This window comes from Schistosoma mansoni, chromosome 1, assembly GCF_000237925.1.
Source record: "Schistosoma mansoni strain Puerto Rico chromosome 1, complete genome".
NCBI lineage: Eukaryota > Metazoa > Platyhelminthes > Trematoda > Strigeidida > Schistosomatidae > Schistosoma > Schistosoma mansoni.
The window spans coordinates 59,551,750-59,565,640 of NC_031495.1; the positions used below are offsets into that span (position 1 = coordinate 59,551,750).

Below are 13,891 nucleotides of genomic sequence, written 5' to 3' on the forward strand. Positions count from 1 at the left end.
ATGGTTAAAGGAAGAAATACTACTAATAATAATATCACTGAGGATTCTATGGATGATTTTGGTGGTGATGACCCAGGGTAAGTTTTAAAAAAATTTTCCACTTGTTTGCCAATAATCTTAAATTTTTTCGGTGTATATCATTTTTGGTATAAGTCTCATGTAAGTTTTCCTTCAGAGTATTATGCAATATATTGCCTTTGTTAAAAGATGATTTCAAACTCTCAGTTAAATGTACAGTATATCACCGGATTTATCAAGTGATTAGTAATGTTTAGGTTATGGAAACCAGTTTAACTGTGAGCTAAAGACTAGGTAGTATCGCATAAAATGTGCCTAAGGATCTGGTTTATAAACTTTCAGGTGATTTTTAAGTTGTCATGATTGAAGTTAATTACATTTTGAATGGTGAAATGTATTTCAAGTATTAAACACTCGTACGATATTTATAGTATGTTAAAGTATTACTCCATATCAGTTTACCTCAATAGTGATTATAGATGAGTTATTTCATTAAAATCGCTAGTCGATTAAAGTCAGAAAACCACTGAAAACATGGAAGCACTGGGTGGTAATTTCGTTTTAGTATGGGACTCCCTAGAAGTTCATATGCACGAACCCGCGGCCCGGAATCAAACCTAAGACCTTTGACCTAGTGTGTGAATACTTAACTTTCAAACAACCAAGACGGAATCCAATGATGTACCAGTTTAACTTTAATCAATACACAATACTGAACGACCATCTTCCATTGTCTTTATTGGTTACCTTACTCATATCAAACGCGGTTGGACTCCACTATTTATCCCTTCTCATTAAATCTCTGTAAATTTTCTCTTGAAGCTAGTCACTAGTAACTACGTAATAGTTGACAGTATAGGGTTGTGCAAATTGTAAGATTTCATTGAAGTCACGAAATGATGGGTTATTTACTGATTTTAAATTAGGTCAGTGATTAATAATAGATTGATGTAACTCTCTTTAACCCTAACCCTTAATGTAAGGGATAGTATTGTTACCTGGATGCCCCAAAATATGGATGCAAATCAAGGTTTTAATTAATAACGTATAGGTTGAATTTTAAGTTTTCTAATTACGGAAACGTAATTCCACTTAAACAAGAGGATTATTGAAATGAATTAGATTAAGAGTAAATTATTTTAGCTAATAATTAAATTAAAATAAAGTATCCACCATGATATAAAAGTAGGAAACTTCATTAGAAACAAACAATAACTACACCTGGATTGCGTTAGTAACAACTTGAATAGAAAACTCTACTTTTTTACTTTTCTCAATCATATTAAGAAACAATTATTAATATGAACAATACAAGTGACAAGAAAAGATCATTATTTATCGTTTTATACATCGTAAATATATATAAGTCAAAAGACCGTGTTTATCAATTTGTAGGTTCTATTTAATTTGATGATTAGTAGACAGATTTTTAATTAAGTAGCAGTCATCTGATCTTAATTATTTCAAAAAATTATTGATCGAAATTAATAGTTGAATCTATGAGTCAATTAAAGCTAGACTACCATGGAATACTTGGATGGCGGTCCAATGCTTGGAGGTATTCTATGGTGGTCTAGCTTTAACTGATTCATGAATTCAATTATTAAATTACTGAAATCTTCTGATGATGATCGAAATTAATTTAAAAACGTTTGAAAATGAAAATGTCACAAATAGTAAAGAACGTTTAATTTACCTGATTATATCTTTAGTGTTTTAGTACAATGTGTGAAATATGAAATATAGAAATATCTTTCAAAATTATTCTGATAAAATATGAATAAAGACATAATTGTTGCTATATTTCATGGATATTATTTTGAGATGTAGACATTATATGTCACTGAGTGACTTCATTAAGGAAACTTGAGTTTGATGTACAGCTCTTTTCTCCCAGACGAAATTTCCTAGCAAAGAACACACACGCCTTCTCTAAGAGTATAGTCAAGGATCTTAAGATCATGTAATTTGGATCCCTGATAAATTAAACAAATCCCTAATGAAAAAGAATAGCCGTACGCTCGCCAGTAACTTATTTCAAAATAAATTACAGATTTTCTTATTAGAATTCATAAATATTGGTAACTAACAGAATTCAAACATGGTTGACGTGAGACACGTTCGACTGGCAACACTAGATGACTTTTAAGATGTATCGAAAGTGTAATAAAATTAAACATCTGGACCGCTGTATTCCGGCTCAATTGTGGCATCAAAGGTTTGCTTTCTTTGTGGTATGATCCTTGGAGAAGTTATAGATTCATACTGAACAGGATCCTTATACTATGACAAAACCGTAGTCCAATATCCCCTGGTCTTTAATGGTACCCCGACTGCAGTCAGTTTGTGATGAATAAGGACTTTTATTAAAATAGTATGAAATATTTGTATTTCATTTGCACCATACATACTACCAGTAGTATGATAGATTAGTGATTAAGGTGGTTCAGGTTTCGCGTATTAAGTCTCAGGTTCAAACATCACTCCATTTTGTTCTATATGAAAAACTGGATAGTGTCATCAACCTATGGACCAAAAGTAATACTCAAAATTCAGTACTTAGACCTATGCGTAGGAGATGACCTAACATACCAATCTGAGTAAATATTTGCAAATAAACATTAAAATTAACAGTTTCACTAGAGGATCTGTTATGTAACATTCACAATTCATGGACATATTAAACATTGTTAAACAATCGGAGATTATTAATGATAAAGATTATAATTTATTGCGTAAGGCATCAAAAAGTCTCGTAAACATAGTAACTACATTAAACTGAGATGTAATCATAACTACAGTTAAAAGATACAAAACGGGGTGGATCATAATGCTTATTCCTAAGGGAGTTGAAAACTCGATACTTTTGCAACAAAAACCATTCTTTTGTCTTCCAGTTGATATACTGATCCCAAAGTAAACTGAGATAATTATATAATCTGTTTATAAAATTTTACTCTGATTTAATCACATTGATTTTGTGAAAATTGGTTCATCGAGTAGGTCATATTCGTAACATGTTATTTTCAGTTAGTGTACGACTGAAATGGGGGGATACTGAACAGTTGTTTTGTCCTAGAATCCTACTTTTTAACGATGAGTATCCGTTGCGTAATCATGTATCGAACCCAGGACCTTTATCTATCCCAGAGGACGCTCAATTATTGAAACTAGTGGGTCGGCATCTAAAGATACATTTGTGATTGAAGTTGAGGTTGAATTAGTAGTCAGAACGGTCATATATTATTCGTGATGCCTGAAATTTTAGAGTTCGATACCTGGTGGTATAGTAAGTAAGCGATTTTAGATATTTGTTGGTTTACAATGATTCTCTAGCTCAAGTTTAATCCTAATTATAATTATCCAATTAAAATATTAAAAAAAACTTAATTGATATATCTTCTAACTGTTGTCTTATGAAATTAAACAATGAAAATTCACAGTTTTATAACAGACTTTCCATCTCCTATTATTATTTTACACTTCAACTCAAATTTCATTCTTTGATTATTCAAGGGTATAAGAATTTCTTTTTAGAAATATATATGTGATTGTTAAATTCACATGGTATTGTTTGTTTGAATCTTCCCATTGATGTTTAGGACTGCAATTGATCAGTCTCTTATTGGCATATGTGCATACTGTGTATATTGCCTCGATATAGCCTTAATGCACATGTATTAAAAGCAAAGATGGATAGTGGCTAACAGTAGAATCTACGACGCGCGTTTCGTCCTATTGAGGACTCGTCGACTGGATCTCAGATTTGATGTTCACTCTGGGACTCGAACCCACATATACCAGTAAGATACTGGTCAATTGCAGCCCTAAACATTAATGGAAAGATTTAAACGAACAATAACAAGTGGATTTAAAATTCACCCCGTCGCACAAGCAAGTTGATATCAGGAGTCAATAGCTGAGTAGATAACGCGATGGCGTTTGAAGCGGGGGTACTGGGTTCGAGTCCCAGAGTGAACATCAAATCTGAGATGCATGTACATCCAGTTGACGAGCCCCGAATAGGACGAAACGCGCGTCGTGGATTCCACTACTAACCACTATCCATCTTTGCTTATATGTGATTGTATTTTCAATAGTGTATAATTTACGCTTTTGTCGAAAAAAAATTCCACAAACAAATGGTAATACGACACTAACTACTGATCAGTACACCAGTCATTTAACGGTTGGGTTATCGATTTTCTAATAGTTTAAATGTATGATGACGAATAATTGTTCATCTGTTGAGATTCACCAACGAAGTGGTTCATCATATATATAAATTTACAAAATAAAAATCATTCATTTAGTAACCAAATTACATCATCTTTTATTTTAAAAAGAAACTTTCATTGCTAATCATTAAGTAATTTTGACAATATAAAATTACACTAAGTAACTAAATAATAAACGAATATAAAAACGACATTTACAAGTAAAATATAAGAAAGGAACTTGTTATGTAATAATTATATGGTGATGCAATGTTGATCAATAAAATTGTTGTCATTAAAATCGATTTCTCTAGTATGACATCTGTTTCATGGTTTTTATTATGATTAGTCTTAGGAACAATAAAAATTGGAGTAAAGTGTATAATTATAAACGTATAGGAAAATCATACATAATTATGTACTTAACAGTTGGTGTAAAATTATTGAATAGTAGTCTCACATTTAAGACTTTACACATCTAGATATAGAATAACCATCGTTTATTTGATATTGTTCATCAGACTTATTTTTCCTAAGAAATCTCAACTACTTCACTCATACAGTTGAAGAAGACATCCCCAGCTATATGTAAGGATTGAATAGATAAGATTTTCACTGAAATGGAAATGATTCTACAATATTACTATGGTTGTAATTAGAAATTTTTACGAAGACTACACATTCAATTAGTTGTGAATTGATTTACATCCTATTTGACAATTTTCATTCTTCCATCCAGTATATAAAAATGTGTACTGTAGTTTACTACAGTGTTACGGTGTGAAATAGTAACAGTCATCTAATATCTCATATCAAACAGATTGCCTTCCTTTTATTGAAGAATACAGAAATAAAGGTTGCAATCAAATGAAGAAGTATTTTCTATTTTGATTACTTTTCAGGGAACTTTCTTTATGAATAGACATAATGAAATAGGTAACTTGTTGTAAGAAGGTAATAAATCATAAATCTTTTTTCTAAATACCGGTTACACTTGTTTTTGTATAGGTTTATGTATGTGCTGATGGTGGAGAGGGGTGGTAAATGGAAATTTTGATCTGTGTATGTATGTATGTATGTATGTATGTACTGGGAATGACTTACATTCTACATTGAATAGAGATTACAATTTCAGGTCAGTAGTAATTAAATTCATTTAGAAAAATAGCAATTGCAGTTCAAACTTATTAAAATATGCTTAATTACGTGCAAAATATAGAAGTGATTTCCGAACTGATTGATAGTAGAATCACTGTCATCATTGTTGTATATCTTGCATTGAATATTTAACTGACTTTTAAAAAAAGTGACCTATTCATCATCTATTTACATAATTCCATGTCTGTTGATTCAATAAAGTGATTTGTACATTATACTCATTAAAAGTAAACCACTTTCAAAATATCCCTTAGATCAACTTCTTAAGTTTATTTCTGTGTATCTTTGTGGGTCTGTACCCAATTAATTCCGCTTAAAGCATGGTAAAATCATTAAATGTTTGTTTTAAATAATCGAATGTATCAGAAATTTTGTTAGGAAAATCTTTTTTTTTGAGACATAATTAATCGCGTTTGCATGATTGTATGTGTGTCTGAGAGTGTTGTACCAAATGTCTTATTAATGATCTGTTCAAAGTTCTGTTTATAATTGGTACTGCATTCTTCCTGGGATTTCAAATACCTCAAAGAATAATAATGGCAAATAGATAAAGCACACATAGATTTTCTCAAATTTTGTTAAAGTTATTTCTTATAATTTATGTTGTCTTTATCTCAATATAGTAAATTCATAGTAGAAGGAATGAAAGCATTTTGTATTGCCTGCTTGATGTAAATGGTCCCAATCAAAGTTATTATTACAATAAATGAATATTAATGGAATTGAATATACGCGTCTTACTTAATTTAGGACTCATCAGTTCGGGTGACTTGTAGTTTTTCGAGAACCATATTGTCTTATCGACACTTTATCCGAGTAATTACAATTCGTGATAAGTGTTTATTACAAAAATACGCTACTATTATTCCCTTCTTTTATTTAGTGTAGATTTCATATACTTAGCTTTGAGTTATACTATTTGTGAAAAGCCTAGATATAACTGAATTTCAAATTACAATCTACTAGTTGAAAGCCTAATGCTTTGATTACTTACTCATCGTTCTATTTATTAATAACAAGTATCCCTAAGTCAGTACTTGAAAGCAGTTATTTAATCCGTATATTGAATATAGTTTGTTGTTAGAAGCGCGTAATGCCAAAGAGCTTAAGATTCACGAGGATAAAACCATTTGGTTCACAATTGTCTTCAATGATTATTTAAATAATCACAACCTTCAATCAAAATAGTCATTATAATATATACAAATTTAACCCTAGTAAAGCCTAGATCCTAACATAGAACTATTGTATTTTGCAAGTCACGTTACCTGCTACAAGAGCATTTTTACAAAGGATAAGTCCAAATGACTAAGATATTTGGCTTCCCACTATTAAGCAGTCATTTCTAACCCCGTTCTGCCTATTTCAGCTAGGACAACTGTCGCACAAAATACCTAGCTCAAAACTGAGTACAAAGAATAACAGTTATCAAATCTGCTGAGGAGTCCCACAATAGGACGAAAAGGCCGTCCAGTGCTTTCAGGTTTTCCATGGTGGTCTGGCTTCAATTGGCTCATGATCTCAACTATATAAAGTTATCAAAACTATTGTGTTATTCCAAATGACTGCTATAACAATACACAGAAGTTTTTTGACCTTTCATAACGTCAATTTTAGCGATTCTAAATATCATATTCTTTTCATAAATCATACAATTATGTAAACTATACTGTAACCCATATAGATTTTGTTAGATTAGCAACTAAATTATCCTAAAATGTGTGAAAACTAATGTTGGCATGATGCAATTAATCAAGTAAGGAAAATCATGAAGGTGTGGACATTCATACATAAAAAAACACAAATTAACTAAAAGTTGACACTGTTGATTAAATCATATTTTCAATAAAAGTTTTGTAAAATGATTTGTTTTTAATAAAATATACTCATCAAATTGGAATAACCTAATTAAAAGGGAACAGTAATCCATTCTCCTAAAAAGATGCGCATTTTTAACATATATACTGATAATCCAAAAGCAATTTACCCCAAGTTGAGGTAGTAGTAGTCTTATCTATGTCTTTGCATAACGTGAGGAGCTCATCAGAATTGGCACCTCTAGCTTCAAACCTCATAAATAGTCTTAATTTCCCAAAAGACTTCAGATACTTTCTTCTTATTTGATTTCAATCATCTAGTATCTAACACATTGTACTGTGATATCAGGTTACTGATACCGTTTTTTGATTACCAGTGACCAAGAAAACAGGACGGTGAATACCAATCAATAATCAATTAATAGGAATTCACTTAATATTGTTTGTTTGAATCTTCCTATTGATGTTTAGGATTGCGATTGATCAATCTCTTATTGACACATGTACATCCTGTGCATATTGCCTCGATGTAGCCTTAATTCACAAACATTATAAGCAAAGATGGACTCAGTAACTAAGTGGATAATGTGATGCTATGTGAAGCAAAAAGTCCTGGGTTCGAGTCCCAGAGTGAACATCAAATCAGATGCAGGTACATCAAGCTGACGAGTCCCAGATAGGACGAAACTCGCGTCCTGGATTCTACTGCTAGCCACTATCCATCTTTGCTTACAATTATTAATGTTTCTTTTGAATTTATAGTTAAAATCATAAGCGCTAATAAGGTTTTTTGTGTGTTATGAAATTGTCTTAAATTAATTCACTCATTGCCTTTTATTACATATAACTAATTACAACTGAAGAATGATTATTTAGATTATAGATAATTCAGTACTTTCATTATCTTATCCAACCAGAACTTTTGATAAATTTAAATAGATCGACGTACAAGTTGAATTACTTCTATTTCACAGTTTCTCATCGGCTGCAAAAAGCCTGACACCATACATAATAATGTAATAATAAGCAAAGCTTTAACGTACTTTGATAATATTTAAATGACTGTTCAAAATGGTACAAAAATATTCTAATCCTGTTTTATCTTCATTATGCTTATTACTAAACATATAAATACGCTTCAACCTTAACTATGTTTATTTATGGAATTTCTTTGGTCTTGTTCCTTCCTTTATGATCTTTCTTTTGGCTACGAAATAGAATGAAGTTATTTCCTATTCTGACAGCTTACTATTCACGCTCTGTTTAAAAATCATTATTATCCCTTATTGAAATTAGACAGTGAGTTATCACATTAATCAGAAATAAGAAATCTGTTAACTGTAAATCAATGTGAAGCTCAGTATTTGCTAGATACAGTGTTAATGTATAAAGATGAAAAAAGTTTGCAAACTTGGTAACTAAGTATATTTTCATGTACTTGCTTTTAAGTTACACGTTTTTATAATGTATGATTAAACTCTTTATCTCTCTAAAGGATGAGACTATAATTTATGGCCTTTGGTCGACACTAAAATGACCTTGGGATATCCACCTACTTACTAGGGTTAAATGAGGGTAATATATTAGTGTGAAGATTTAGGAATGGAATTTACAGTTGAATGTTAGGGTTAGGAATTAGATTTAGTGTTTTCATCACCATCTGATATAAGCTATAATGCAAAAATGGTATTTAACCAAATGAGTGAATGAATTTTGCACTAGATCCCAGATCTGCTATCTTAAACCTGATTGGTTCGCCCTTAAATTATAGTCTCACCAAAGACAGTGAACTTATCATTATCCAGACAAAACCATTGATAAACTTAGGATGACTAGATTAAGATGTTGGCGAAATATACATAAGTTATTAACACTAGTATTTGACGATTGTTTCTATCAAATATAACCAAATGAATTCTTTCTTGAAGCTGGTTAAAAGTGTAACTGTTTGAACTATTCAGTTTCTTAAATTTAGTATATATCATAACGGGTAGAAATATAGCATTTTCAGTTCTTATAACCTCTCTATGTGTAAATGATGTTTAGCTACTCAACCTTAATAATTTCAATAGTTGAGATCATGAGTCAATTGAACCTAGACCACCATGGAAAACCTGGAAGCACTGGACGAAACGGCTGTCCAGTAATGGGGGATAGTGATCAAAATTCAATTCTTAACATCAACAACTTGAATATTCAAAGAAACATTTACAACTAAATAATAGAATTCATTTTCACTGCTTATACTAATGATTATTTGAACTTAATAGCCCAGTGAATAAAGCGTTGTTTGCTAACAATGAAAGGTACTAAGTTCAGATCCCGGAATGAAAATCAATATCGGGATCCAGGTACATTCAACTGACAAGTTCTAAGTAGAATGAAATAACCGTTGTCAGTCCCACTGTTACCCGCTATTCATCTTTGACAAAATCATGTTTATTGAATAGATGTTTCAATTTATTGTCAAACTATTTTAATTAATTTTTTTGTTAAATTCTAGTTCTCCATACACTTCTGGAACAGATAGAAAACGCAGACGTGGAGTAAGTTGTAATTTAAAAGAAATTTCAATAAATTTGTTTTACATTATACTTTAATAAATGAAATTCCACTCTTTATAACATAACTGTTTAAGTGGAATTGGTTATTTTATCGTTAGAGACGCTAAATTCCTCATAACTACATTGTTCCTATTTCGCTCATTTATTTTTCCTCTTTTCGAGTAGTATCTTCAATGTCTAATCTTTTCTATTATCACTGATGCTGTTATTACCTCCACTACTCAAGGATATGGATTGGAAACTTCATCGCTCTGTTCTAATTGAGTGTGGTAACTTGAACCGATGTACATACGTACAGGTTCTACGTTGTAACTGACTGAATGGCTAGAGATTTTTTTGTGTAATTACTACTAAAAACTTATGATCTCAAAGATGTTATGTATACAGTCATTTAATATTCAAAAAGAAATTATGACATGAGTTTTTATAAATTAATTATCCGTAAAGTGGTAGTGAACTGTTCAAGTATGGTTCAAAGATGGTATCATTGATTGTTTGAATAAAGTTAGTCTAACTTACTAAACTGTCAAACAGATAATAAGATTAAGTGAAAAAGTCATCTATATTATGCATCACAAACTGTTTCATAGGTTGTTATATTATATACACTTATTAAATCATGATAAAGAAACTCAGGATATTATAAGTTAAAAGTCGATATCATCAATAATGTGATATATACAATTAGCTAATAGTTAGAATACTGAATTACTACTTATCGATTAATTAATAACTAAAATCATTTGGAGCATGGCTTTTAATATACATGATGGTAACTACTTCTCACCAATGTAAGCTCAGAGTTATATAGAATAACTCTAGATCACTTTTAATCAATATCATTCATAATGTAAAAAAACTGATTATTTATGTTCACTAGTGACTGACTGTAAGGGATGTTTCCTTGAGTTCTGGTGGGAAGCAGTGACCAGTGGAGCTCAACCAAGTTTGCTGCAGAAATATCGACTCACTGAAGACAATTGGTGAACGGTTGCTCAAACATCGTGGATTGGTTGAAGTTAGACATTAACACCGTTGGATGCCGGCTCAGTGGTCTATCGGTTAAGTGCTCTGGCGCGGGACTGGTAGGTCCTGGGATCGAATCTCACGAGTGCGGAGTCGTGGATGCGCACTGCTGAGGAGTCTCATAATAGGACGAGACGGCCGTCCAGTGCTTCTAGGTTTCCAATGGTGGTCTAGCTTCAATCGACTCACGATTTCAACTATGAAAATACTGAAATATCCACAAAACCCCTTCTGATCTATTTATGTTTTATTAAAACTTTTATCGGTCTCATTTGTATAACATTGTGGGGAAAAAATACAATCATTACATGAATTGTAATGACAACCACTTTTTCCTAAAATTCATAAATCAATATCGGTTACTATATTACAGAAACTAATAAATTTGACTATCATTGATTTGAAAAGTGTCAACTAGATAATATCAATAATATGACATAAAGAGAAAGAAATAGATAATGTGAATGAAGGTGATAACTTGTCTAATGAAGTACAAATAAGATAATAATGTATATAATCTTATTATCGACTTGACAGAAGAAGATAATCAAATTCATGAAGACAGGCAGATATCTATGTATGACATTATCAAGTTATTGAGGAATATCAATTTTATTTTTATGTTTTACTCAGGATACTTAAAAAGGGATTATTCAATGATATTTGATCATCTCATCTTTTGAAAGTCATGAGATAAGAATATATAGGAGTTTGAATACGAGTTATATATTTAATCCACATGCATATATTTTTTGAAAGTTTATGTATAAGTCATGTATTTATTAACTATGTTGAAGTTCTTACCATATGGAATCCCCGTCAACTAATTTAAATTTGTAGACTATTCTCTTAGATCTATACTGGACCATCTGTTAGAGTAAAAATTAAAAAAAATAAAACATTTTGGGACACTTTAGTGACAATCAGAAATAATTTCTCTTCTTGTTTGAGATGTTAGGTGATTGAAGTTAGTGAATTGTAAAGCTTGGACTTAGGTGAAAGCTATATAGCACAAAATTTAAGTTCAGAGTGTCCTGTCGACTACCTTCAAATAACTTTGGCGGACTGCTTGGATATCTGGGCTACCTGTTCCTGCCATCCAGATATTTCCAAAAGTTATCTGTTTTTGTTTATTTTAACACATCATTATGTCTATTATTCGTATAATTTATTCCGGCGCGCTTATGAAAAGTTTAAGACATTTCTCTGTACAAGTTACTAATAAGTACAATCAGAGACATCATGGTGGTTGGCAATATGCATTGAAAAGGATGAACATTATTAAGATGTCGATTCCTGAACTGCTAACATCTAACTGGCGATCGCTTAATATTTATCGTCAGGATCAATCAAGAAATAAGAAAAGGGAACTTTTTGAAATACTTTGTTCTGAGAATTCCACATTGTGCCAAAAATATAATATTAAATAAAGCCATTAATAATAATATCTCATCATAGTGTATGCGATGTCAAGTCACTTAGAACAGTAGCTACATCACACACCAACCTATGAAATATCGATAAAATTAAGTTTTTGATAATAATGACAGAGATATTACTGTGATTATGCCGTTGGGGCTATGAAAATATACAAATAGAAATAAACGGTTTTGTTGTTTACTGGGAATAATTCATCGCCTATTATTATATAATGTGTTCAGTTTTGGAGAAAAGTCACAATCAACTTTCTTTACGTCATAATGTACACATAGTGTACTCATCTCATACAAATTTTGATTTGGTTCAGACCAATAAGTTATCAAATGATTAACAAATATAAACTAATTAATGACAACATACATCCTTATGCCTAAAAATATACATATCTCACCTACATTGCTATTCAGTAATTAAGTTTAATAATATCATTATAGCGGTAGATAAATGATTAAAAGACTCAGGTTTTACACATTTGGTCTCAGGTTCAAACTCAACTCTGTTGACTTCAATCTGATAATCCCGATTACGTAAACCTATACTTTTGTAAACGATTTAAACTCAGTAATAGAAAAAGTGGATATTCATCCAAATTTTTAGAGCTGATTATTTTTTGAATAAATTTTTTCTTCTGTGTTTTTCTCAGGTGATTGAAAAACGTAGACGCGATCGAATCAATTGTAGTTTAGCAGATCTTAAACGATTGGTACCAGATTCAAATCATAAACCTGTAAGTAATTAATTCAGAATTAAAGAAAAACATATTGTTTAATTATATATATTTTTAATTGTTGAATTCATGAGTCAATTAAAGCTAGACCATCATGGAAAACTTGGAGGTAGTGTATGGCTTTCGCGCGTGAGACCGATAGATCTAGGGTTTGAATCTAGCAGGCGGGATAGTGGATGCGCACTGCTGAGGAGCCCCATACTAGGACGAAACTGTCATCCAATACTCCCAGGTTTTCGATGGTGATCTAGCTTTAATTGACTCATGAATTCAACTATTAAATCACTATAATATCTACAAAATTCATCTCTGAATATATCTTTTTGACATAAAAAATTGAATGGTTATTTCTTAGCTGGTTTCATCCGATCTCTTAGCCACCTAAAATGTACAACAAATGATGTAGACAGTAAACAGATGAAAAAAATATCTGAGGAATAAATAAATTCATATTTCTCATCTACATTCATTGGTCTTATTCGATTCGTAATAATTTTATTACATTACACGAACTTCTAGAATATATGAGCTTTACATTAAATTGCATACATAAGACCATTAACTCTTCCATAAACCAACTAGCATGCTTTCGTTAAAACAAAGAATTATATTTCTTAAACCGATGGTTTTTAGTTCATATGTTTTGGTACGTGGTGCATATGTCAATAGTTTTTCTCTTTTATTATTATACAATGTTTGCATTGCCACTACTGATTGTGAGTGACCTTAGAAACAAGATCTTCAAAATGATTTTGTCATTGATAAGTTTACATATGAAGATTATGTATGTGTATGGATATCGCTAGGTGTATTCCATCACCATCAATATAAACAAATTTCAGATAAGATAATTTCTCTTTTCACCTGTACATGTGAACACATAGTCAAGAATGGAGTTTTATGAAAAAAAGCATTGAGAGAGAA

At 31.2% G+C, this 13,891-nt stretch overlaps 1 protein-coding gene across 1 annotated transcript; it reads left to right on the forward strand.

Moving 5' to 3' along the window:
• Smp_121350 (putative transcription factor hey (hesr1)) lies at window positions 1-12,979 on the forward strand (the record flags this gene model as incomplete). The annotated part of the gene is made up of 3 exons (XM_018795045.1): window positions 1-77; window positions 9,714-9,756; window positions 12,884-12,979. The coding sequence occupies 3 exons, from the start codon at window positions 1-3 to the stop codon at window positions 12,977-12,979; spliced, it is 216 nt and encodes a 71-aa protein (XP_018649396.1).
• Window positions 12,980-13,891: the final 912 nt, after the last annotated feature.